The 27,080-nt window shown below is 40.3% G+C and overlaps 1 protein-coding gene across 2 annotated transcripts; it reads left to right on the top strand.

Annotated features, from left to right (window-relative positions):
* Positions 1-27,080, top strand: drd4 (dopamine receptor D4). 2 transcript variants are annotated; one of them, XM_002937489.4, is made up of 5 exons: positions 1-973; positions 2,669-2,781; positions 12,603-13,162; positions 26,241-26,453; positions 26,566-27,080. In XM_002937489.4, exons 1-4 carry the CDS (start codon positions 605-607, stop codon positions 26,441-26,443), a joined length of 1,245 nt encoding a protein of 414 aa, XP_002937535.2. In that variant the 5' UTR covers positions 1-604; the 3' UTR covers positions 26,444-26,453; positions 26,566-27,080. The 2 variants fall into 2 exon arrangements, with proteins under 2 accessions (XP_002937535.2, XP_012817827.1); XM_012962373.2 differs by having other exon boundaries at positions 26,241-27,080.

Here is a 27,080-nt window from a genome sequence, read left to right as displayed (position 1 = left end):
GCAGGTGACTGTAGCAGCAGTCTCTCACACCAGCTTCTCCCCCCTGCGCTCTCACACAGTCGCACTAAGCCGAGCAGGTCTGAGATCTGTGCGCTGATTGGAGCAGCTGCCGGACAAACCCTTTCCTACCTTAATCGGCTTTCTTCTCCTGGTCGCGACCCACTTGCAGATTAATCACCTTGGGATCATTCAGTTTCTCACAGGGAAGACAAGAAAGCTCCAAACTCATCTTCTCTTTGGCTTCATTCTTATGGGTGGCTAACACTAAGCAAGCACTTCTAAGGCTCAGAAAATATTTAGGATTTAACTCCATGTGGCTTAGATCTATAATGAGGAGTTTGCTGTATTCAGGTACCTGCTTCCCAGGAGTTTCTCAACCTGCTGCTTTGAGGATGACAGGTGGATGCAATGGGTCCCTGAGGCTTGAAGTTCTCTCCTGAGGTGGCTTTGCTGGACCTGTTTGTTCTTCATTCTGCTCTGTTATTTATTTAGTCTAAACACAGTCTCTAAGATAATGGAGAGCATACCATATTCACATCAAACTAGAAAACATTAATGGTGACCAAGTCTCTGAGGACAAACTTTCTTGGACTCAATGGTATAGATGAAGTCTCCTCTGGAAGAGCAGCTTGCTTCCAGAGACAACACAAGGAGAAGGTCTCTGGATAAGGCAGAACATAGCAGGTATCATTCAGTGTTTGGTGATACAGAAGGACACTGGGGTGGCGGAGCCATGGTCCATAACATCTCCAACCACACGTCCCACTCAGCAGTGGATCCTCATTATAACTTTCTGGCTTTGGTTTTTGGCTTCATACTGATTGTGTGCATCATCTGCGGAAATGTGCTTGTTTGTCTAAGTGTCTGCACAGAGAAAGCACTGAAAACCACCACCAATTACTTCATAGTAAGTCTGGCTGTGGCTGACCTGCTCCTGGCTGTGCTAGTGCTCCCCCTCTATGTGTATACTGAGGTAAGTACACAGAGTTGGGTTTTATTTGTATATATACAGAGGAGATGACAGAAAACCACTGCAGACATAAGAGAAGTAACTCTGGCAATGGTTGCTATATGAGCGGATTAAGCATTAACACTTTGAGTGGATAAGTGAATGTTCCGGCTGGAAAGGCTAAGTGTTTCCTATCTGCTATTAATTACTAAATGTATTCTGTCTATTTCTGTACTCCATTTTTTATGGAATAAGTGAAAAACTCATTGGCACAGTAGGTTCATGTATGCACTGAGCTTAACATTTCTAGTGCCTAGGGCCGTGGCACCCCCAGGGGGCCAAATGCAGGGAAACAGTACCCACCCTAAAGACCTATCAAGCTGAAATTTAGGGTAAAATTGTAACTATATTACATATTGCTAAACTGATTGCAGAGAGACCACTATAGCATTTTTTTTCATAAATAGTTGTATCCATGGTCTGGGCAAAAAGGGCCTGACCAAAGCATGGTCAGTTTGAGCACAAAAAGGCTGATGAGATTTGCCCTGGGGGTTATATACACACAGATCACTGATATTACTGATACAAGTCTAAAGGAATTCACAATCAAACTTGCAAATAGTTCATTAAAATAGTTTTTAGAGATCCCAGATTAGGGAGAACTGGTGGAGAACTGGTTTACAAGGGGAAACAATTCTTTTGGGCTTATTAAAGATTTAAATGATTTTTTAATCATTCTGTAACTTAAAGTATGGAAATCCAAGTTACAGAAAGACCCCTTATCGTAAAATCCCCGGGTCCCAAACATTCTGTATAACAGAACAATTTGGACTGCATTTTTAGAGGTTCAAACATCAAACCTGTTGCATGTCAAACTCCGAATAAATCACTAAAGCAATGGTAAAAGTGCATACAATGTATTTGTGAATACTGATGTGTATTGTGCGCTAGACTAAGAGGAGGAAGGGGGGAAAACCTTCAGCGTGCCCAGTGCAGCCCTGGCAAATGAACACATTGCAATTCTCCCTCTTCCATTTCCACTAATAATAAACCAGATTTGCTTTCCTGCCAAGAGATCTCTTATATGTCATTCACTATGGCTTTGTAATGCTCTGAGATTTCCGTGCAAAGTCATTTATCACAATGAAAGTTATTATCGTTTACCCAGTTATTGTGTTAATTCCCTTTTGTCTTGCCCTTCTTATTTCTGTGCCGGGGTAGCTCACGATATTTTCTCTGGCTGGTAATGATTACACTTTCTCATCTCCTACATAGCTACCTGTACATGGCTCCTATTCTTTATTAATTTCATCTTTGAGGGCATATTTCCTATTCTTGTTCTTCACCTTTTGCCATTAATCTTCCATGAAATACTCTCTCTACTCAGTGCCCTTGGGTCTGTATTTTTCTTACTTTATTCACTGCCTTCACTGGTTGCCTTACTGTTTCCCCATGCACTTATTCTCCACATCTTTCTTTTGCTGACTAACTTTGTTCTGATATGAAGTCTCACTTTCATCCCTTAACCCACTGGTTTGCAAACCCATCCTCAGTCAAACAGTGCATACTGTCTGGGTACGATCACAGGGGCTCTGCTTAATAAATAAATGGGGGTCTATAATGGAAGGTTGCATGTATAGCCTTAAAACAAGCCAAGTTGATGAGCCTTGGTTTGGACTTGTTTAGAGAACACTGCATTAATCAGTATTATCTGTTCAGTTTGTAGGGGGAGTTTGGACCCTCAGCCTTGTTCTCTGTGATGTTCTCATGACCATGGATGTCATGCTGTGTACAGCTTCCATCTTCAACCTTTGTGCAATCAGTGTAGACAGGTAAGTACCATAACTGCTTAACAAAAATCAGGTAAACAATGTGTATTACTTAGTGGCACGGGCAACCCTGGCCAGGTTCAGGTACCCCATCAGCGGTTAGTTTGTAAGAACTGAAGTCATTTTTAGATTTGTTCAGATTAAAACTTCCTCAGTCGGTGAAATAATTTACAGAATCCAGGACCACATTTGCAAATTTAAATTTGATAATAATCCATAAGCTGCACTTGAAATGTCACATTTGGCTGTCCAGTGCTTTAATGTCCCTTAAAATTAAAGGTTTTCTGGTTTTCTGATGAGTGAAACTGCCACACGTTGCCAGATATTTCACAAAACCATAGAAAAATGTATGAAATTTGCAAAATCTCTCCTAAAAGTAATTGGAGTCAATAGGAAAGTGAAGTTACATTGCAGTTAAAGGAACAGAATCTACAAAAGATAATAGCTACCACCATGCAGCTTAATTATGTAAAGTATAGTAGGGTTTCTGTAGCAAACACACAACCAGTGCAGGGGAACAGTACATAATGTTATTTACCTTTATACATTTCATTTTTTTTGGTGTTACTGTTTCTTTAAAGCAGGGATCCCCAACCTTTCTTAAGATGGCCATACACATTAAGATCTGCTCGCCCGATATCCCCACCTACAGGTGGGCGATATCGGGTGAATTTGGGGCCAACCGTTCATTAGAACGCCGGAAATAGGCGAACCGATGCGGTCCCCGATCCGACTAAATTTTTAACCTGCCTGACCGATATTTGCCCGATTTCAGGTCAGATGTCGGTCGGGCAGGCCCATCATTTGTGCCCCTACACAAGCTGATAAGCTGCCGAATTGGTCTAAGGCAGGGGTGCCCAAAAGGTAGATCGCGGTCAACCAGTAGATCACTTTAAAGTTTCTGGTAGACCTCGATGTGGAATGCAGTGGGATGACATCCTGCCATTTCATTTCCCCCCAGCATACTGGAGCTTTTGAGTGCGGCTGCTCAAGCCATCAACCTTTGTAGTTTCATCCCAGTATAGAAGATTGTCCCCACCGGGCCACTGTATATATATGTTCATTGTTATGTGGGCATTAAATGTGAATTTGGCACTGCATTTATATGTTGCTATGTGTATTTGTTGAACATCGATTCAACTTTTTCTTGCTTATTGCGCCAAATAATAGACATTGCACAATTTTAACTGTGGTAGATTTCATGACGGAGGCCAGGTGGCAAGAGTAGATCACAGGGTGAAAAAGTCTGGGCACCTCTGGTCTAAGGGACCGATATTGGCAGCTACAATCAGCCCGTGTATGGCCACCTTTACTCAAGAGCCACAGTCAAATGTAAAAAGACTTGGAGGGCAAAACAAGCATCATAAAAGTTCATGGAGATGCCAAATAAGGGCTGTGATTGGCTATTAGGCAGCCTCTGTGCACACTATCTGCTTACAGGGGGCTTTATTTGGTAGCAAATCTTGTTTTTATTCAACCAACACTTGCCCCCAAGTCAGGAATCCAAAAATAACTACCGGGTTTGGGGGCACTGAGTGCAACATCCAAGGGGTTGGTGAGCAACATGTTACTCCTAAATCACTGGTTGGGGATCACTGTTTTAAACCATTTTAAAGGACACGTCAACCCCAAAAATAATTGTTTGCCTAATTAAAGAAAACATAATTCCAAGCAACTTTCCAATGTGAATTTATTATTGTTAGTGATTTAAAAGTTATATGTAAATGTAATTGCTATAGAAAGCAGCATTTGCTGAACTCCTGGTTCTTAGTTTTTAAACAATGTTGCAAAGGTCAGTCTCCTCCAGCAAGTCAGGTCTGTCAGCCTTCTGCCCTGTTACATTGTTTCAACAGTCTGAGCCACCAGTGCAGAGAATGGAAAAGGACAGGCAAACACTGCTTTTAATATATACAAATAAGAGACGCTCCTTTACACTATGCTACTGTTCATCATAAAAAAAGGTTCCCATTTTGCCAATTCCTTTCATTTAGTTGATGTGGAAGGAAAGAGGAACATAACAATGGGCTTTTCATGCATCTTTTTTTTTATGCAAAGGGACATTGTTCTTTGGTGAAACAGAACGCATTTCAAATTCTAGCATACAGATTTCCATCCCTGGCGAAACCACAAATTTGACTGAGAGTACCAGGTATTCATCCTTAGTGGTTATATAAAGGTGAATAAAAGCTGCTGACTCCACCTCTCCATACCGAATTTATTGGCCTGTATATAGGGCCCTCCAAAAGGCCTAACCGTTCAATACCTGGCCTAAAATCAAATATCTATTGGGTAGGTTTGAAAATCCATTGGATGAGTCTCTGTGGGCCTGCTATCAGACTGCCATGTGTGGGGATTAAATGAGATCCACTCATGTGGCCAAACAGGCAGAACCCGTCTCCTTCCATTTGCAGGAGGAGGCAGTCAGGAGAAAGACAAACTTTTATTGATATAAACATGTACCCAAACTGTAGTGGATGCTTAATATTTCACAAAAAAACCTTTTCATAAAAATGTTTCATAAGTTTTTTCTTGCAGTTTTTGAGATTTAAATACAAGTGTGTGTGTGTAATGCATTAAAAATGAGTGACTTCTACTGGAATCAGCCAGTTACAGCACAGACTCGCAGCCTAGGTGCCAGAAAAGCAAGTTAGGCGGAGAAACTCATAAATATATCATTAAAGGAGAACTAACCCCACCAGACAAAAGCCCCATCCACTGCCATCTAATGAGCCCCCTCCCCGCAGTTGGAAAGCTAGTTTAGTTACATTGGCCAGATATGCTATTGGCATCGCGGAGGCTGTGCTTCCAGCTTTACAGGACAAGAGCTTTCTGTCTCTGACCCTGGGGAAGATGTAACCTTAAGTGTATCCTATAATAATACATGGAAATAGTACATGGAATGGATGTTGCACTATTCTCAGCTAAATTCAGTGTAGATTAGGGGTTAGTAAACTATGGGTAAGACTTAATGGCAAGAATCTATGTAAAAATATTGATCTGTGCACAGGAGCCCTGCCATCTTGGATTTTCTTAGACCATCTTTTAATTGTTAGTGGTACTGCACATGCTCAGTGAGCTCTGGGCAGCGGTTGGGAAGCTTAGCTTAGGGGTCATCACAAATCATCAAGGGGAAAATTAGAATTGCCTCTCATAGCTGATGCTACAGGGCTGACTATTAAATTCTGATGCAAATTGCACTGGTGCCTGAGCTGCCATGTAAAGTTAACCTGAATTAAGCACCTAAATAATCAGCCTTGTATCATGATTTTCATATTCTTTATATACCGTACCGGTATGGGACCTGTTACCCAGAATGCTTGGGACCTGGGGTTTCTGGATAACACGTCTTTCTGTAATTTTCTGTAATCTCCAGTTAAACATTAATTAAACCCAATAGGATTATTTTGCCTCCAATAAGAATTCATTATAGTTTTGTTAGGATCCAGTACAAGGTACTGTTTTATTATTACATAGAAAAAATAAATAATTTCTAGAAATGTGAATGATGTGATTAAAATGGAGTCCATGGGAGATTGCCCCGTAATTCTTAGCTTACTGGATAATGGGTTTCCACATACCTGTACATTGTCGGTTGCCAAACTCCAGTAACTGACGATAGCCCAGAGCATGTGAAAAGAATATATGGGCTACTAGGAGTATCTTTAAGGGAATAGCTCTTCACTGCTTCATGGTTGTGGTCACCTTAGGCTGGTACAGAACCCCAAAACAGCATTTCTGCCTATGTCTTTGTTAACGTTTAGTTCTCTTTTAATACAGTAAGATCCCATCCTATAAAAAAAAGTCAAGATCACATTCTCTTTTCCACAACCTCTAATCTCTCTGGCTCTAAAAGGATTTCCAAAATAAAACAGATGTCTTTAAACTACTGGAATAAAAAGAATGCAAGTGGAAATAATTCATATCAAAACAGGATTACAGATGCTTATGAAAGCTTCACATTGGCTGCAGAACATGCACCAAGTCCAACAAGGATACGCTGTATTGTTACACGGTAATGAGAAGCTGGTGTCAGTCTGTCAGCTAAACAATGACAGGGTGATCTGGGGCATGGATTTCACTTTATTCTTCCGGTAGCCAAATTGATATAAAGGCCGGCATTCAGAAGTGTGAGATGGAAAAATAAGAGAAAGGAATAAAGGCCCTGTACTTTTATCAGCCACTTTTAGATATTCAGTTGAAAGTATAAAGCACCACTCATGGGTGTCAGCTTTGGCACATTGAGTGCAAGATATGAGTGTTATATCACTTGCACAGTCAGCCTTCCCCATACAGAAGACAATCTCAGGGAGCTACAGGTTAAAAGGGTAAATTTAACAAAAAGTAGGCTAGAAATGCTATACATTATGTTTTGGGTTTCTGTACCAGCCGAGGCAACCACAGCCCTTTAGCAGGGAAAATCTGTGACTTCCAGTATGTCCCCATCTGCTTTTCCTAAGCTTAGGGGCCCAATCATAATACAGGCATGGCACCCGTTATCCAAAATGCTCAGGTCTTGGGAATTTCTGGGTAAGGGGACCTTGCCATCATTTGGGTCATCTTCATACTTTGTCTGCTAAACATACAGTATATATATATGTATATATATATTAAGTCTTAAATATATATAAGTTGGGGTGAAGTATAAAATACTGTTATATTTTTATAGAGAAAAGGGATATAATTTTTAAAATTTGTTAAGGATAAGGTAGTATCAGCTTAGCTTCTCAAAAGCAGCCCATAGCACACTGAGCATGTGCAGTGTCACTCCTAACAAAATCTGAGATGGAGAACTCCTCTACACAACTTTGAAGGCCTAGATCAGGGGTCGGGAACCTTTTTGGCTGAGAGAGCCATAAACACCACATATTTTAAAATGTAATTCCGTGAGAGCCATACAATATGTTTGGCCGTGGATGCTGCGGGGCAAGGTAGGGTGGGTCCCAAGGATGCCGGATGCGATGCAGAGGAGGGCGTGGCCTGCACTCGGCAGATAGAAGATGTGTTTTAAGGCATAGAACGCGTCTTCTATCCACCGAGCGCAGGGGCAAGGTAGGGTGGGTCCCAAGGATGCCGGATGCGATGCGTAGGAGGGTGTGGCCTGCGCTCTTGGCAGATAGAAGATGTATTCTAAGGCTTAGAACACATCTTCTATCCGCCGATCGCAGGGGCAAGGTAGGGTGAGTGCCAAGGATGCCGGATGCGGAGGAGGGCGTGGCATGCGCTCGGTGGATAGAAGACGTATTCTAAGGCTTAGAACACGTCTTCTATCCACCGAGTGCAGGGCACGCCCCCCCCGTTATTTTTTTTATTAAAGATTTAGCAGCGAGCCAGATGCAGCCATCAAAAGAGCCACATCTGGCTCCCGAGCCATAGGTTCCCTACCCCTGGCCTAGATCATTACTGTTATAGAAATGCTAAAAGTTAAGACTGGTGCAGTAAGTTCAGTATATAAAACAGCATTTCTAGCCATAGTGGTTTAAGGGGTTAGTTGTCCTAAAGCTCCTGTGTTCTGGAAGCTATGGGTCTCCTCTCCCATAAAAACAATTCCTGTGGAGTATAGCCTGTGCTTGCCAGTGCATAATTATGACCCACGCAATTAGGGTAACAGCAATATGATAATATTCTGTTATTATGAAATTAATTTAACTCTCAACAATCTGACTTTTTTAGCCACCCCCTCCATTCTTTCTCTTCTTTTTATTTATAGATAGAAGGCTTTAGTATGGCCATATTGACTCCCTATGGACCCAGTGGTGTAACCAATGTCTTGCGGTTGAGGTTACAGAATTTGCACCCAGGCCCTCACGCTGGCCCTATGCGGGTGAGGGCCCAGCTGCAATGGTACCCCCAATAGTTTACGCCACTGTATGGGCTTCTTTTATCATTTCCTGTTATTTTGAAGAATTAAAATTCCTCTTGGAATCTTAACAACTGATGCTATGGTTGCTATGAGTAATGGGATGGGGCAAACTTTTAATGTGAGACTACATAATACAAATACAATACAAATAATGACTTTAAACTGGGCTTTTAATGTTTAAATCACAAATGTAATCTGGCAACCTTTAGTAATGTACTGGAAGAAAAGGAAACAACACCTACTTAAAATTACTTCTAATGCATGCAGTTGAATTAATCACAAAGGTTAGAAGAAGCGCCGAGATCCTAGTCTTTTTATTTTGAGCCTTTCCATGCCATGCCTCGCTTTGTTGTGCAAGTAATACCCGTGGGTCAGCTACAGGCTGAAGAAGCTGGAGGTAGAGTATTATAAATATATATATAAATACGTACATGATGTAGAGCAGGTTTCAGCAATCACACATATACAAGGGCATGAGGCTCAGCAGGGAGATAAAATCACAGACAGGCAAGTACGTGAGACTACAGCAGGTTGTAACAATCACAGATATTTACAGTATAATGGCTGGAAATGTTCTGCTCCCCACAGATTTCTAATATGGTCCTGGCACAGGTAACATCTGGATAACTTGCTACACAATATAAAAACCCCAATATTTATTCATTTGCTTATTAAAATAGACAGGCAAATCCCCATCAATGTATGAAATACTGTAATATAGAATGGCTTATCCTACTGCTTCTTTAACATGCAGTATTTGGAGGCTATTGAGATAGCCTCTATTAATGTTAGCAATGCACTCTAAAGATCGTGTATTTTTTGTCCCGGCTGCTATAAGGACAAAAGGTTAATTGGCCAACTGCATTTCAAAGAAGATTTTGTATTACTGACAGATCACATTTTCAATAGGAACTCCCGGTAGCCAAGCGCTGGCGGGGTGAGTGATAAAGGATCCCATACCTGTATAGGGGTGATAGGTGCCCTTTAATATTATAGCTTCAGATGTTGTGGACATGTTTATCAAAATGAAACCTAAAGTTCAGATTCTGAATACAATGATACATATTTGAATCTAAATCCTGGGTTTTTCCAGATTCCCAAAGTCCCTAAGAACATATCTATTTACTACTAATAAAGTGGAAAAAACTGTGATAATAACAATTTCTCTAGATTGTTCTGCATAAAGGCCAATTTACCATTTTATTAACTGTAGTACTGATATAGGATCCCATATCTGGAAATCCATTTTCCAGAAAGCTCTCATTTTTAACAATTTTTTTAAACATTTTTAACAGTTTAGTACTTGATGGTAACTAAACTGCATGAATCCATCCAATTGGTGCAAAAACAATCTTATTGGGTTTATTTCACGTTTAAATTATTTTTAGCAGACGTAAGGTATGTGATCCAAATGTAAAACAACATCCTTTATTCACAAAACCTCAGGTCCCAAGGTTTCTGGATAACAGATCCTGTATACCTGTATTTACATACCAAATTATGCTTAATAGTTTGGAAAATAAGAATGTTTCTGTGGAGACTCGTACAATATGTCGCTTAATCAGTACAGAATAATATTAGCTGTTCCACTTTAGGCATGGGTGTGCCTGACTGGACCTGCACAGAACTCTAACCCACAGGTTATTGTGTAATTTTGGCACAGAGTGGAAAATGGCTTTACTGCTGATTTTTGTGACTCACTTGCCAAAAGTTAAGAAAATAACTATTGGAAAGTTACATTTTTTTCTGACAGACAGAATTTTTCTGTCTAGGGCTGATTCATGGAAATAATCAGTCACAGGAATTATCCACATACTGTTTTATGGCTGCACTTGTGTCCAGCACCCGATTTAATGATTATCGACATTACCATCCACATTACTGCATTACTACTTTTGTGTCCTGTGCTGAATGATCAATCACTGGCCATTGCTAATAGGCATAACCACCACTTAAACTGAATGGGTGCTAGTATTTCCAGCTAGAGATTGCCACTTCCCTGCATTGCATGTGATTCACACCGGGGCTTCACCAGGAGCAGCATTACTTGTGTTTTCTATGATTGCTCAGTTTGACATGGTGCTGTCAGACGCCATCTGCTCCCTAGCTGCGCATTGCTGATTGTTACTGACACACGGTGGGGAGAGCTAGTTAGGTGATACACATGCTGAAACAAGTGGGAATTGCTTGGACTTTAATAGGATTGAATATCAGCATCTTAAGTGTATTCTTATGCTACTTTCTGAAAAATATCTCTTCCCTTATCTCATAAATAAGAATACTTTTTAAAGAAAAACTACACCCCCAGAATGAATACCAACAGATCATGGGCCACCTCTGAATCTCCCCACTGGTCCTAAGGGAAAATATTCTTAATTAAGAACAGTCCGTGGTGCAAAAAAGGTTGGGGACCTATATATCAGTAAATATTGCTCTTTTACATCCTTTCCCTTGATCCACCATTTAGTGATTGGCTGTGTGCTACCTGGAAATAATGCAACTCTAACGGTAACAGGAAGAAGTGTAGAAGCAAAAGGCAGAACTCTGGCCATTAATTGTCTGATGTGACCTAGCATGTACTGTATGTGTGTCTTGGCTTGTTTGTGTTCACTGTGAATTCTATGATCCCAGGAGATGGCCCTTAGTACTTAATAATCTATTCACGATTACCCAATGGCACATACTACTAAAAAAGTATAATTTTATGAAAATGGTTTATTTAGATAAAGCAGGGTTTTACGTATGAGCTTGTTTATGCAATATATCTTTATAGTGACCTACATTGTTTGGGGGTTAGCAACCTTTCGACTGGTCTTTATTTTTTATAGTTTTTGAATTACTTTGCTTCTGACTCTTTCCAGCTTTCAAAAGGGGGTCACTGACCCCAGCAGTCAAAAGACTATTGTTTTTTAAGGATACAGTTTCATCGCTATTTTTTTCTTTCTATTCATACCCACACCTATTCCAATTCCAGTTTCTTATTAAAACCAGTGCTAATTCAGACCCCAGCAACCATATAGCTACTAAAATTCTAAACTGGAGACTTACTAAATAAAATGCTAGATAATTTAAAAAACACAAATAATCAAAAACAATGAAGACCAACTGAAACAGATTGTTTCAGAATATCACTCTCTATTTCATATGAAAAGTTAATTAAAAAGTGAACAACCCCTTTAACAGACACATCACTTTTCTTTTTTTAGACAACAGTCCTGTATAGCAGACCCACAAGTGGATGATGCTTAACAGAAAGTGGATGGAGTTTTGGTTGATGGGCATGTCTGGCATGACTGGGGCACATCAGAGTTTGTATGCAACTGTATTGTTGCAGCCAGTTCTCTAAGTATTCTTGTCATTCCCTTTCTAGTCAGCCTCCATTGACTTCCTAAAGCAAGCTAAACACCAGTGGTGATGGAACATGTAGCTAAAGTGCTTGGGCAAGAGAGTACCTCCTAAAGGTCCAGATTTCATTAAACCCACAAGCGGATTGGTTAATAGCTCCATGAGTGGGTGAGAAAAAAATTCTAAATCAATCCCTATTGATTTTAATGGCATTTACCTGGACTTGCAGGACTACAAATTGCACAGATGGCCAAACACCCGGAACAGCTATGTGTGCCATTTGTCTTAAGGTTACAGTATGGCTTGAAGAATGCAAATAAGAGAAACCTAGTTGTTGTATTTACAATAAGCTAGGCACTGTCAAGAAAAGCCCATATATGACAGACTGGTATAGTGGGCCCCTTAGGTACCCAGAGATCCTAGTGGCTTCCCACAGAATATGCAAAATAATGAAGCTGCAAGATTAATGTTATATCTTCTATACTTTATACTGTATGGCAAAGCTTCTTAATTGACCGTCCTTCTCATTAACAAATAATACCAGTTATTGGCAAGTTTCCCTTAGTAATACTTTGGAGAAAAGGTTTAATGTTCATTTATGTGCATTTTTGCATTACAGGTTCATTGCGGTGTCCATCCCATTGAACTATAACAGGCGGCAAGTGGACAATCGCCAGCTTTTCCTCATCTCCACCACATGGATTTTTGCCTTTGCTGTAGCCTCGCCGGTCATATTTGGTCTGAACAATGTAGCAGACAGGGATCCTACCATGTGCAAACTGGAAGACAATAACTATATAGTCTACTCGTCTGTATGCTCCTTTTTTATACCATGCCCGATAATGCTGGTTCTTTATTGTGCAATGTTTCATGGACTCCGCAAGTGGGAGGAGACCAGAAAGACCAAGTTACGGAGTCACATGTCCCCTGGACTAAAACCACCACAGTGCCCGGCACTGTTACTTGATAGGAGTCCCACTGACAGCAAATTGGATGAACTGAATCTCTATGACCAGGGAGACTGCCCCTTTCCAAAATCTTATGTGGACAATGGCCATGGAATACAGACTGTAGCCTACCCCCATCTCAAATACTCCACTAACATGGAACCAGAAAGGAAGCAGGCCAAGATCAATGGAAGAGAGCGAAAAGCCATGAGGGTTCTCCCAGTTGTAGTAGGTAAGTCGCTTTGGTTTTGTACCATTCACTTTATAAATGTTAGCCTTGTAAATTTAATTCATTGACTGGGGCTAACTATACATTCTGTCCCATATTTAGATTACAATTAGGCTACCCCTTACCTTGCCAATGACACAACTGATCACACACTGACTAATCATTTCACAACATTAGCACTATAGCTCCACACTAAGCATTTGTTCCCCCGAATCTGTTCCTTTTTTTGCCTGCAGTAAAATTATTCATAGTGCTAAATCAGAAAGAGAATACTAAAATGCAGAATTCTCATTCAATAGAGCTGCTGTACAGTAGGGCTTGTACACCAGCTCTATGCAAGGAAATACCTTCCTTAGAATGGGACATTAATCAGAGTTTATTGGCTTGACTGGTATGGGACCTGTTATCCTGAATGCTCAGGACCTGGGATTTTTCAAATAATTCTGTACTTTGCATCTCCGTACATTAAGTCTACTAAAAATCAAACCCAGTTGGATTGTTTTTCAACCAGTGAGATTTAATTATATCTGAGTTGGGATCAAGTACAAGGTACTGTTTTATTATTACAGAGAAAAAGGAAATATGTTTTAAAATTTTGAATTTTTCGAAATTAAGTCTGTGGGAGATGGCCTTCCCGTAGTTCAGAAATTTCTGGATAACTGGATTCCGGATAACAGATCCCAAATCTGTACTGGATAAAATTTTCAGATCTTGAAAGAGAGATAATAGAACAGTACTGGGCCCCCAATGCACTCCATTAAACCTTTCTGTATAGACAAAATTAAACACATTTATTAGCTTCTAGTATAATACATTTTACTTCTCAGCATAATTTCCTCTTATAACTCTTCATATTAATGTTCTTTTTGTTCCATCTAACATACTCAACTCCTTTGTATCACTGCTGCCCGCATCTTTATTTACTAACCTAATTAACTGTCTGAAGGTTTTCATTTGCCTTTATTATCCTGATGGCTATTAACTTCCTTATAAAATTGCTTTATAACACCTGTGATCATTCAACTATTTCCCGTCATTTCTGCCCTGATGATAACCAGGGCCAAAGTGAATAAAATCAGCCTTGGCATTTCCGGAAAAACAGTCAACAGTCAGGATATGGCTCAGTTAGGCTGAAGGGATAAGGATAACGGTAAGTGCCATAATGCGTCAAAAAATGGGTGTGGTGCAAAGTGCAACAAACAGGTCAAACAAACCTCTTGCTTTTTGCACTTTTGCCCCCTGCCCCGCACATAACATCCTAGCCAAAGGTCTTTGCAATCCAGAATGGAGCTCAAAGACCTGCACTTCTCCCCCTGAATACTATGTTGCCTGAGGTCAGCATTGCTGTATTACTGAGGGGTGTGTTGGAGGGGCCCATATGCACCCTCTATTCTGCTTTCTACACTTTTCCAGGGTGCTTTTCCACACCCTGAGTTGCTCATCATTCAGACGTAGATAGCAGGCAGCACTAGCAGGTACAAGGTGCAGTAGAAAGCTGTGCTTATCATTTATTAGGGAATCCCACAGATCATGTCTAGGGGATTTCTCGCAATGGGTCAAATGTACTGATACTGTATGGCTGGCCACTAACATGGAAGGCTACATTCTTTTCTTTCTTTTCATTCAGGCCAACAGCCTGAATTATCAGGAAATAACTAGGAATTTCTGTTCCTTCATCCCTTCTTCCAATGGCCCCACCCCGGTGATTTTATACCCAACCTCCCTGCCCGGAATTCCCAGGCAGGAGAGGTGGCAACCCTAGTACTCACCATGCACCCACCCTGCATGGTATATTTTACTTTTTCAGAAAAAGAGAACCTGTGCACTCACCCATATCAGAACAATAAGAACATTAAGCTTTTTAAACAAAATATCATAATGCTCTTTAATTAGGGATGTACCCAATATGCTAAATAGGATTCGGATTCAGTTTGGTATTTGACCGAATCCCTTAGGACGGAGATCAAAGACCAGCACTTCTGCCATGAATACAGCACTATCTAGGTTTGGCACAGCTGTATTCACGAGGGGTGGGCTGAATGTGGTGTGTGGTTGTCCTCTTTGATGCCTCTTTGTTTGTGTGTCATTGAGGCATACAAGATGAAGCAGAGCTACATTGCACCCACAGCACCTCACCTTAAACCTTGTGCCAGATTTAATTTAGACTCGAAACCAACGGCGCTGCGTAATGTGGCAGTCATATATAATATATATTAAAAGATTAAAAATATCTTTCTGATATTTCACTGGTCCATTATTAGCTTATCATTCTATGCATGTGTTTATATTTTGTCAAATATTTTTATGTAGATGTAGAGACCTGTATGTTATACACAGTTACATAGTGAATGTTATATATTTACATTAAATTGGCAAGTGATGGTCAAGTCAAGTGACCCTGCACAGGACAAAATTTAGGGGTTGGCAAAATAAGTGAGCCAGTTTTGTCCATCAGAGCCAGATAATCGCAGGGGGGAAGGATATATTTCCCAACAATGGTACCAGTGGGGTTAATATTCCAGAAATCAGCTGTTTTGAAGATGCAGACACCTGGTAACAGCCAAGTGCATGATGGGAAACAGACACCCTACCAGATGGCACTGAAGGGTGAAATGCCAGACCTTGTTACAGCTAACAATATTTTACAGATGACTGCAAATGAATTAGCTTGACCCCTTGCTTGCCACAAAGGCATTTATACACTTTAAATTGCTTGTTATTCTAATCCATTTTATAATAAAAAGTGTCTGTAATCAGGGAAAACAAAATAATGCCATTGGCAATGTAATCATGTGCATCTAACTCCCATTGAAGACTCTTCATTGTTTCTGTTAACCGTGGAACTATAAAATATTATTAAAAACCTGCTTTCATACTGGGAGTGAGTCATATAGTCATATTATGTGTAAGTTGTTGTAACTGTGTTAGATCTGGGCTCACTTTTTTAAAGGGGAACTAAAGCCAGCTGTTGAATAATATTTAATAGCAGAGCAGCCCTATGTAAGTGAAGTAATGCCTGCTCACCCAACACCCACCTATTACCTAATATGGTTTATATCATAAGTGGCCTAGTAAAGAATCTTACCAAACTGCAATATATATATATATATATATCTCAATAAATATTGCCCTTGTACATCTTTTTCATTGAGCCGCCATTTAGTGATGGGCTGTGTGCTCCCTCAGAGATCACATGACCAGAAATAATGCAGCTCTAACTGTAACAGGAAGAAGTGTGAGAGTAAAAGACAGAACTCTGCCCATTAATTGGCTGATGAGGCCTAGCATGTATGCGTGCCCTTGGTTTGTTTGTGTGCACTGTGAATTGTATGATCCCAGGGGCGGCCCTTAGTACTTAAACTAATAAAAACATTTAAAAAAAAGTATATTTTTATGAAAATGGTATATTTAGATAAAGCAGGGTTCTACATATATATTTTTATAGAGATGTACATTGTTTGGGGGTATAGTTTTCCTTTAATGTACTGGCAATCCCTAGCAACCACGGCCACCTTTATACTGATACTCGAAACAGCTTTTAAAGAACAAGAAATGTTTACTCAGATGGCTGACCAGAAGCTTCCATTGAAATAGTTTACTTACCTTACTGACTTTCCTCCTTCTTTATTAAAATGGCGACTAATAGAAATCCCATGTATCTATACCCAGTGCACTTCTTGTGCATAAAAGTGCAGTTTCTTAGCACGAGATAGGTCACATTTGCCAAGGCCAAGTCAGCAGGTTGGCACCCTGTAAGGAAATGTAATAGTGCTGACGTGCTGTAAACTTAGTGCTGGTGGGAGACACGTATATGTGTTGGGGATAGAGAGCAATATTATCATATCATGTAATTATCTATTTTAGTACTGATTAGATGAGGTGAGATTTGGGAGCATGAATCACTGCACAGCCCTGGGGGCGGGGCAGGGGGGGATGCAGTCATCACAATGTAAATGATAAATAGTAAATTCGACCTTGTTTCCCTGTGTTGCATAGTTCTTATTTATAATAAACCATCAAAGCCCAGCTCAGCTGCCACAATGATATGCCGTGGCACTGACATTCTATCACTTCCAGCAGGCAGTGTTACCAAGAGCTTATCCAATGTCATTTAATTATTAAGGGCTTTCAAATTCTGCAGTCTCACCTCCTTTAGAATATGGTGTGAAAAAGAATTTCTTGTTCCCTGTATTTCAAAGGTTCTCAGCTTTGTCCTTAGGCCTCACAAGAGGTCATAATCTCAGGGTGCCCTCAGGGTGATCTCAGGAGCCACTCAGTTGATACAGAGATAAGATATAAATATATTTAATCTTATAATAGGCTAATAATTCAAGTGCATCCACTCCCTTTATCTAGTCAATAACTGATAAATCTAGTGCTGTGATTCTTCTCTGAGAAGTTTTACTCTGCAGGGTCAGACTGGCCCACTGGGCCAGTTCATGCATTAATCCAGGGGTGTCAAACTCAATCACATAAGGGGCCAAAATCTAAAACACACACAAGTCGCGGGCCAAATTTTTTATTAATATACTTAGTAAGATACTAAGGAGTATATCTATCACAATGTGTAAAAAGTGGAGTAAGACATTACCGGTGATGTTGCTCATAGCAGCCAATAGATGCTTTGCTACTGTTAAAATTTGATTACTGATTGGATGCCTTGGGCAACATTACTGTATATATAATAATAAATAACTGTATATATAATGCCCAGAGTCCACTGCAGATTATGAGGCAGTAGGAAAATCTCTAAAATGGACAGAACACCCTTTAAAATAACAGGCAGTGGGGGAGTCAGTGACTAGTGCCCAGAGCTTGCAGATTAACTGTCAATGTGGCATTGAGGTATTAATTCCTAAAAACACATGGCAGATTAGAAAGTGGCAAATTCATGACATTGCATGGAACACAATGAGGTCAAGAATTTTCATTCCTTAAGCTGTATATAGGGTTGCTACATGGCTATTATTACTAGCCCTTATAAACTATGCTTGAACCCAATGTTATTAATAGGAAAAAAAGTTAAATATGTAACTATATACTTTAGTTGCTGCCTTTTCTAGAAAAAATACTGACCTTTGTATTTTTTAACTTTTTTTTTCCTATTAATTTGATAGTATCAAGCAGCATTTTAACCAACCAGTCCTGTAAAATACTGAGCAGTATGTCATTTTAACAAGAACATTATGTGCCCAAGGAACATTAGGAAAATCCTTTCTCCCTTAAGAACAAGAAGTCATCTGGTTCTTGTGATTAAATTGCGCCTCTCACCTGATCTCAATGTTCCATTTTGACCAGACAAGAAAGCCACAAAAAAACCATTTAAACCATCATTCATAAACTGTGGAGGGGGCTGGGAGTTGTAGCTGAAGAGTATCGGGAGGTTATTGGTTGCTGGCTTAAACATGACAAGGTTATTGGTTTTATGGCTGAAACATGAGGAGGTTATTGGTTTCATGGCTGAAACATGAGGAGTTTATTGGTTGCTGGCTGAAACATGAGGAGGTTATTGGTTTCATGGCTGAAACATGAGGAGGTTATTGGTTTCATGGCTGAAACATGAGGAGGTTATTGGTTGCTGGCTGAAACATGAGAAGGTTATTGGTTGCAGGCTGAAACATGAGGAGGTTATTGGTTGCTGGCTGAAACATGAGGAGGTTATTGGTTGCCGGCTGAAACATGAGGAGGGTATTGGTTTCATGGCTGAAACATAAGGAGGTTATTGGTTGCTGGCTGAAACATGAGGAGGTTATTGGTTGCTGGCTGAAACATGAGGAGGTTATTGGTTGCCGGCTGAAACATGAGGAGGTTATTGGTTGTTGGCTGAAACATGAGGAGGTTATTGGTTGCTGGCTGAAACATGAGGAGGTTATTGGTTGTTGGCTGAAACATGAGGAGGTTATTGGTTGCCGGCTGAAACATGAGGAGGTTATTGGTTGCCGGCTGAAACATGAGGAGGTTATTGGTTGCCGGCTGAAACATGAGGAGGTTATTGGTTGCCGGCTGAAACATGAGGAGGTTATTGGTTGCCGGCTGAAACATGAGGAGGTTATTGGTTGCCAGCTGAAACATGAGGAGGTTATTGGTTGCTGGCTGAAACATGAGGAGTTTATTGGTTTCATGGCTGGAACATGGAACATTTATGTAAGACAAAGGCAGCATTAATTCATTTCGGGATGATAAATCCCTTTAAAGACTTAATCCCACATGAGAGAAAAATCCAACAATGGTGGAACCTGTCCCTGACAGTTTACATGCAAGGAGATTACTGTACAATCTACACCAGCAACTGGCAGAACCTTGTGCCTTTAATCTGTGGGAAAGAGGTCAGGGCTGCACCTGATAATCTACATGGAGGTCTCCCTATAGTACAACATTACACTGGGGGAGATTTATCAGTTTTGTTTTTTCTGTAATTTTATACAGGACAACAATAAATATAAATTATTCAAAAGACATGAAAAAAATATATGACAACTAATTACAAATGTTCTTAGAATACCACAATCTGAAACATTATAAAATGGTGTTGACTGCCCCTTTAAAAGAGTTATTATATAATATCAGCATAATTCAATTACAACATCAATGTGAACTTTATGCCAAGCATTAAACCCCAAAATAAACCTACTGTGATCACCTATAGCCGTTTAAGGGGGGGGACCAGTTTGCTTTAATTCTTAGGTCAGATTCTCCCCCACAAGTCATGCTTATTTCACAAGGGCCCCCATCCATCACTTTGGCTCCAGGACTGACCAGGATCAGAACTATTCAAAGAGGTGGGGGAGAACTGGCTAATGAGAGGCTGAGGGAAGATTGCTAAGCATGGGTGTGGGGTTGGTTAGGGGAGGTCAGTTGTTGCCCAGGAATTCTTAGGCAGTGGTTCAGCTCTGGGACTGACCCCTGTGACATAACAACCTTTGTCCCCCTATTACCAGCTAAACCCCCCCCCCCAAGGGTGACCCTCACAGCCGCTGAAATTCTTGTCCCTTTCCCATTCAAGTCTATCCCTCAATGCGACAGGAGCAATAGATCCCAGCTGAGAACTGTCAGGAGATGCCTCCTATATCAGTTGCTGTTTGCCCCCACCCAGACAGGGCAGAAGGGTGCTTCTGTTACACATACATGATATTAGAGGTGTAAAAACTGCTACTATAATCAAATCTAAAAATAATATTATTCTTGCAAGGTGCTTAGAAAAGAGAATGTCACATTGTTATATGCACGAGTATATGTTCCCCATATATTTAGGGGCACATTTGAAATCCTGTTACCATAAAAAAGTAAAAAAAAAAAAAGAAAGGTAATATAAATGCAATAATGGTTTTTGCCAGTACTAATAACCCTTTTTAACCAATCGTCAGTTAGCATTTACTGTTCAGTTGTTTGAATGCAAATATCTGACTGGCTGCTTTAAGTTACTAGGCGTAATTTATATACTTGATGCAGAATATTTATACCATGCACTTGGACAGATATATTATGGTAGCATACAATAGGAGGGCTGGCAGGTATTCGTTAGGTTCAAACAGGATACATTTCTCTGCTATTTTGAATCCAGTATGAAATATACATAAAGATTAACTGCACTCAAAATGAGGAGATATTTACCTGTGCACCTATGTTTCACTTTATGTTTCTTGTATGTATGTAAGCAGCTTGCTGCGTATCGTCATATAGCCCGTGTAAGCACACCACCACTAACCGTGACCATACTAAATCTCATCCGCAATATGTTCCCTCAACACATGGTTCTGATTATAGCACAGCCAGCCGTCAGGAACATGCTGAGGTCTGCCATGAGATAATCTTCATCAGTCCTGCATCACATTGGGAACAGGCCCGCCCTGTACCAAAGGAATTCCCTTTCATGGACACCAAAAATACAGGTTCCATAGAAGTCTGTCAGGGGAATTAACAATGTTGACGACTGTGAAGCCAAAAGGGCAACTAAACAACCAGAATGCATTTGTTTCTGAACATTGTACCTTGTACATTGTGCCACATACTAAAGCTTGTGAGTTGATAGGAGGAAGGTTAGGCCCCAAGGCCAGCCTCTGTGTTTCTGTGGGGCCTGCTGACCCTATAAGTACTTTTCACCTATCACTTGGCTGGACTACATGGCAGATATTGGTTAAACCTATCTGTCTGACCAATATATGTCAAAAATATTGTCATAATGCAGCTATAGCACAACACTTTGTGAGGGGCTGCAAAAAGCAGAGAGGGGACGTGAGGCACAAGGGGCAAGTTACAGGGGTTCAGTGTGGACCAAGCAATGACAGTTCTTGTAGTGGGGGGTTTTAGTGTGGACTGAGCGGAGAGTGTGTGTGAGAGTAAGCAGGTGGGGGATAGCAGACAGGGCACCGGGCCAAGTTGCCTTACCTTGGGCACCAATACTACTTGGTCTGGCTCTGCAGTCAGGAGTACAGTATGCATTTCAGTTCCGACCTGCATGTGATGTGATGGCAATGCCACAGACTCTCGCTAAGCTCCTTTAGTTTTGGGTTGGATGCTGGAAACTGCCGATGAATATACTGAACAATCTAACAATTGATACACAATAGAATATTTACTTTGTACTTTTACCTGTTTCCTCCCTAAGGGCCCCCTCTAATGCAGTTTCCCAGGGCATAGTGTTATGTACCTGAGCTATTACAGGTCCTGCAAGCTGGGAATGGAAAAAGCAAAAGTAGAAGTAGTCAGACCTGCCTTCTGGATTTTTTCAAGATTTGGCTTTATTTATAACCCTAACAGGGGGTGGCACAAGGGGCATGGTTGGGTTTAGCGGGTGTGACTGTGTGGGTCAAAAATCACACAGATTCATTAACCAGAAGATACCAGCCTAGCACTGTATTCAGAGAAGCAATAACAGACAATCCCTAAAGACCTAAACAGTAGGCAGTGGCTATTTTCTCATTATTATTAGTGATGCTACTCAGTTTTACTATCAACTCCCCGTTTATCTCTGTTACTGTTTCCCTCAGTGCATAGCTGCAAACTGTAATGCTTTTCTCAGGGCAATCCTAAATTCTAATTATATTCTAATTCTGTTGTATTTATTTATTGTATCATGGGCCCAAACATTACATTACAGTGCAGTAATGTGCACTTAACCCTATACAAATACAAGGGCTAAGATATTCTTGCCCTTTAGAAACAATGAAAAAAATATATAGAAATATATATGAAATATATATAAAATATCCAGGTGCTAGGGTTTCAACAATACCCCCATTAGAGGATTATATATATACCAGCAAATCCCCAAATAAACCCTGCACACTGGAAAAAAACTTTCCCAGGGAGGTATTATAGTTAAAAAAAACATTTTTATTTAACAAATTATTATCCAGCAAAAATATAGCATTTTAAACAATATAATATTGATCAATAAACAAATCAATACATACCACCCAGTGCAAAAAACGAAAAAAAAAGAGGATATGAAGGCAGATACTCTGGATGAGAGAATACCCCAACGTTTCGGTTTCAAGAAAGCTCCCTTGACAAAGGCGCTTGAGCCGAAGTATCATCCAGAGTATCTGCCTTCATATCCTCTTTTTTTCAGTTTTTGCTTTGGGTGGTATGTATTGATTTGTTTATTGATGGATATTATATTATACTGAAAAATGTTTTTTTAACTATAATACCTCCCTGGGAAAGGGGTTTTGCTGAGTTACTGAAAACTCCTCTGAAAAAAACCTGCAAAAAAACTTGGGTTTTGCTAGATCTCAGCCAAACCCAATAGGTGTATAAAATAGGTCGAGTTTGGGACAGATCAGGGCATACTTGAGCATGGCTGTCTTTTGGCAATTTTGCATTTGTTATTTATGGATTTTCTAATGAAAATATGCTTTGTAACAGGTTTTTAAACAAATGCACTCTTTCTCACCGGTTGGTTTAATTAAAGGGATACTGTCACAAATTTTATCAGGTATTTTTTATTTCTAAATTACATTGTTTACATAGCAAATAATTCACTCTGCCATTTAAAATTTTATTCTTGAACCAACAAATATATATTTTTTTAGCTGTAATATTGGTGTGTAGGCGCCATCTCAGTGCATTGTGCCTGAGTCTGAGCTTTCAGAAGGAGCCAGCGCTACACATTAGAACTGCTTTCAGGTAACCTATGGTTTCTCCTACTCCCATGTAACTGGAGGAGTCCCAAGCCGAACTTGGATTTCTTACTATTGGGTGCTATTCTGATACCTACTGGGAGCTGCTATCTTGCTCCCTTCCCATTGTTCTGCTAATTGGCTGCTGGGAGGGGGGGTGATATCACTCCAACTTGCAGCGCAGCAGTAAAGTGTGTCTGAAGTTTATCAGAGCACAGGTCACATGGCTGTGGCACCCTGGGAAATGCAGAATATGGCTAGCCCCATGTGAAATTTCAAAATTAAATATAAAAAAATCTGTTTGTGTTTTTCAAAACCAAATTTCAATGCAGGATTCTGCTGGAGAAGCTCACAAGCACAATCTAAACAAATCAGTCACCCTTTGAAAAGCCACTAAGTAACCAAACCAATACAGCAGAGCAAAGAGTCCCATAGATTACGTATAGTTGGATACAGTTGGATACATAACCTTAAGTTTTAATTGGCATCCAGTGGTCGTCTGATGTGTGAAATGCCACTTTAGAATATTTTCGGTCCTTTGAGAAGCTGCTCCTTATCTCATAGCCTACAAGACTGCAGCTGCTGGAAGGGGGGGGTTGTTTATACATAGGGCTTTTTAGTGAACTGCTGATTTGACTTTACTTTCAGATTTTTTTTAGATTTTGGACACTTTACACCATACATTCCAATTACTTACCTAGGCAAAAAGTATGTTCCACACAAGCCCTATTCATTGAGCTCATGTTGAAAAGGGGGCATCCTGCCCTTTTAAACAGGACAAGGTTGGACTGGGCTGGTGGGAGACCATGAAAAAACCCTGTGGCACACTCCCTAAAACTATGGCCACTTCCTCCTGATCTCCCCCTATTGCACCTGTAAGGGAGATGTTCATGGTATGCACAGGGGAGTGGGGAAAAGAGGGGGCTGCTGCATTGGGTATTCCCTGTAGAGGACCTCACAACTGGGGAAGGGGGCCCTGAGGGTGTTTGGAGGCCCCTGACGTGGCAGCTGAGGCAGGTCTTTGATCCGCCAGTCCTGCATTGAACCAAGAGGGGTGCAGCTATTGCTACTAAACCTTACGGAGTTTGGCATACCTCCCAACATTTGAAAAATGTATTTTTGGCCACATCCATTTTTCCAACCACACCCACTAAATGCCACTCCCGTTTTACAAAATTTGGCAGGTTATTAAAGTACGAACACATTTCTGGGGGTTTTGGGGTCTTGTTTTATGCCTTATTTTATAGCTTTGCTAATGAAGGTGAAATTGCCCTTTCAGCTGCAAGTCTCAGTTCCCCCAAGAGACATGTTATTTATTTATTAGTTATTTATTTATTTATTTATGCTTATTAGTTACAATTATATCTCAGTGCAGGTGTTGCCTGTTAAATTCCTGGGCTCTCTGTCAAAAGTTTACTTATTTAATTAAGTTTGAGAAACATTGTATCTTTTTAAGCATTCAGTGCAGGAGATCAAAGAGAAATGAGGGACTTTTCAGTCAGAATCCAGGACTGTGGGCTGAGTTGTTAAAATCGGGGCTGTCCCACGAAATCGGGACAGTTGGGAGGTATGGTTTGGAGCATGTAAAAAAGTACAAGGGGGATATTATATTGTGTAAAGATTCAATTACCGTAATTTTATCAGAGTGCAGAGTGGAGAGCTATAACTGTGCAACTGTAGCCACCATGAGATGTAGCCCTAACATTACAAGCCAACCCCATTGTCAGGCTGGGGCTTCTTACAATACCTAACACAGCCATACTGTGAGCTCAGCTTATTCAACAAAAATAAATCGGAGGTGATCTGGCTATAGAGTTGCAGCTGTCGGCAGCATGGAAGGCAATGTGTTCCTGTGCGGATTGAATAGTCTCATTACTCTGTAATCTAATTAGTCGCGCATCAATCTCATGTGCAGAGTCAGAAAACCTTTTTATAAATAAACAGGAAATTCATTCATACCTCATCGTGTTAACTCTTTCTCTGCCGGACATGGCCACAATGCCCAAATAACAGGAAACTGCCTCCTAAGTTTAATAACTGTTGGCCTAAACCTAAGGCAGGATAATGATACCAACGTTTTAGATTGATTTTAATCTTGTATTTAATCTGAAATGTCTCACTAGTGTGCAGTGAATTAGACAGACAGACGTGTTATGAAGCTGAAGTGTGACTTGCGTGAACTGCGGCATTTAATCAGGCACCCAGCAATTAACACCTTATAATATACAAAGCGACAATTAAGTCAGGCTTCTTAATGAGACAGCAACATCAAAACAATAAATAGCTTTATAAACATTCAGGGTTTTTATTTGGTAAGTCCTGTACCTTGATGGTGGGGGCCAGAAACATCACAGCTCTGTGGGAGCTTCAAATATATATATTTTCCTATTGGTTTGGTCCGTACAGATTTGCAGCTCTTCCAAGCCTGTGAAGTCTTAGGAAAAGAAATGGATTTCTCATAATGGATTTTTTATAATTTCTTATATTTTTCTTGTAGGAACCATTTTCCAATCTCCCTTTAGGTTCACAGAGTCATATAACCTATCACTCACCTTTTTTCATGTGAAGTGATGATTCTCAGACTTGTCCCTCTGCTTTCCATAGTCAGGGGTGCACAGATTTTCTGAGAAGCAGAGGTATGGGGTCCATTATCCAGAAAGCTCCAAATTACATGAAGGTTATTCTCTGTAATAATAAAGCAGTACCTTGTACTTGATCCTAAAATATAATTAATCCCTACTGGAGGCAAAACAATTCTATTGGGATTAATAAATGTTTTAATGATTTTTGAGTAGCCAAAGCATGCAGATCCAAATTACAGAAAACCACCTTATCCAGAAAACGCCAGGTCCCAAGCATTTTAGATAACAGGTCCCATACCTCTACCTATGGAGGTTTTCTTTTCTGTTGCCTAATATAAAAAATGTCTCCTAAAAAAAATCATTTTCTGTTTCTTACAGGGGCATTTCTTTTCTGCTGGACCCCCTTCTTTGTGGTGCACATCACACGGGCTCTCTGTGAGTCTTGCTACATACCGGAACAACTTATCAGCATCGTCACATGGTTGGGATACGTCAACAGTGCCCTGAACCCCGTTATCTATACAATATTCAACACAGAGTTCAGGAACTACTTTCGCAAAGTGCTTAGGGTATGCTGCTGACCTATAGATGGTGAGTCCAATACTAATGCAAGTGTCCTATGCTTCCACATCCAACATATCAAAACAATTGTCCTATTTTGAACTTCACAAAGCTTTCCTTATCCATTTGCTCCTTGTGACAGGGAAGCATGCTTCTACTAGAGTGCTCTCCTTTTAACAGGAAAGTTGGACATATCGGGACCCAGAGGAATCACTTGCCAGAGTACTCCTGATCGTTGTAAGGGGGAACCATATACTGACGTCTTCAGTGAACACAGTATATCTACATGAATTACAGGCTTGAAGTATCAACTGACTGTCCTGGATGTATTTGGGAAATCTATGTCATTAAACTCTATATGCCAATATCTAGTAAACCAGTTTTCTCTGAGGACCCTTCCAGTCTCTGATCCCAGTGTAATAACCATACTTTACTTAGCCACTGCTCTCAGCCCAACTCTGCTGTGCAGAACCTGGGAATGCATGTATATCAACAGCTTGGAACCCACCAAATATACCGTATTGTAAGCACATCGATGAGATGGACATTATATGGAATGAGATCCTCAGACCTGTGCATTGCAAGGCTTGAACTCTATGCAGAACAAAAGCAGAATGATTCTGTATAGTTAAATAAACTGAGTATTTGATATAAAAA

This window comes from Xenopus tropicalis, chromosome 4 (genome assembly GCF_000004195.4).
Source record: "Xenopus tropicalis strain Nigerian chromosome 4, UCB_Xtro_10.0, whole genome shotgun sequence".
NCBI lineage: Eukaryota > Metazoa > Chordata > Amphibia > Anura > Pipidae > Xenopus > Xenopus tropicalis.
This window is presented reverse-complemented; position numbering and strand designations above follow the sequence as displayed.

Excerpts from the sequence above, each read along its gene's own strand:
- drd4 (XM_002937489.4), top strand. The coding sequence starts at position 605 with ATGAAGTCTCCTCTGGAAGAGCAGCTTGCTTCCAGAGACAACACAAGG. Across the intron at positions 974-2,668 it reads CCCTCTATGTGTATACTGAG|TTTGTAGGGGGAGTTTGGAC; the intron begins GTAAGTACACAG and ends TTATCTGTTCAG. Across the intron at positions 2,782-12,602 it reads TGTGCAATCAGTGTAGACAG|GTTCATTGCGGTGTCCATCC; the intron begins GTAAGTACCATA and ends TTTGCATTACAG.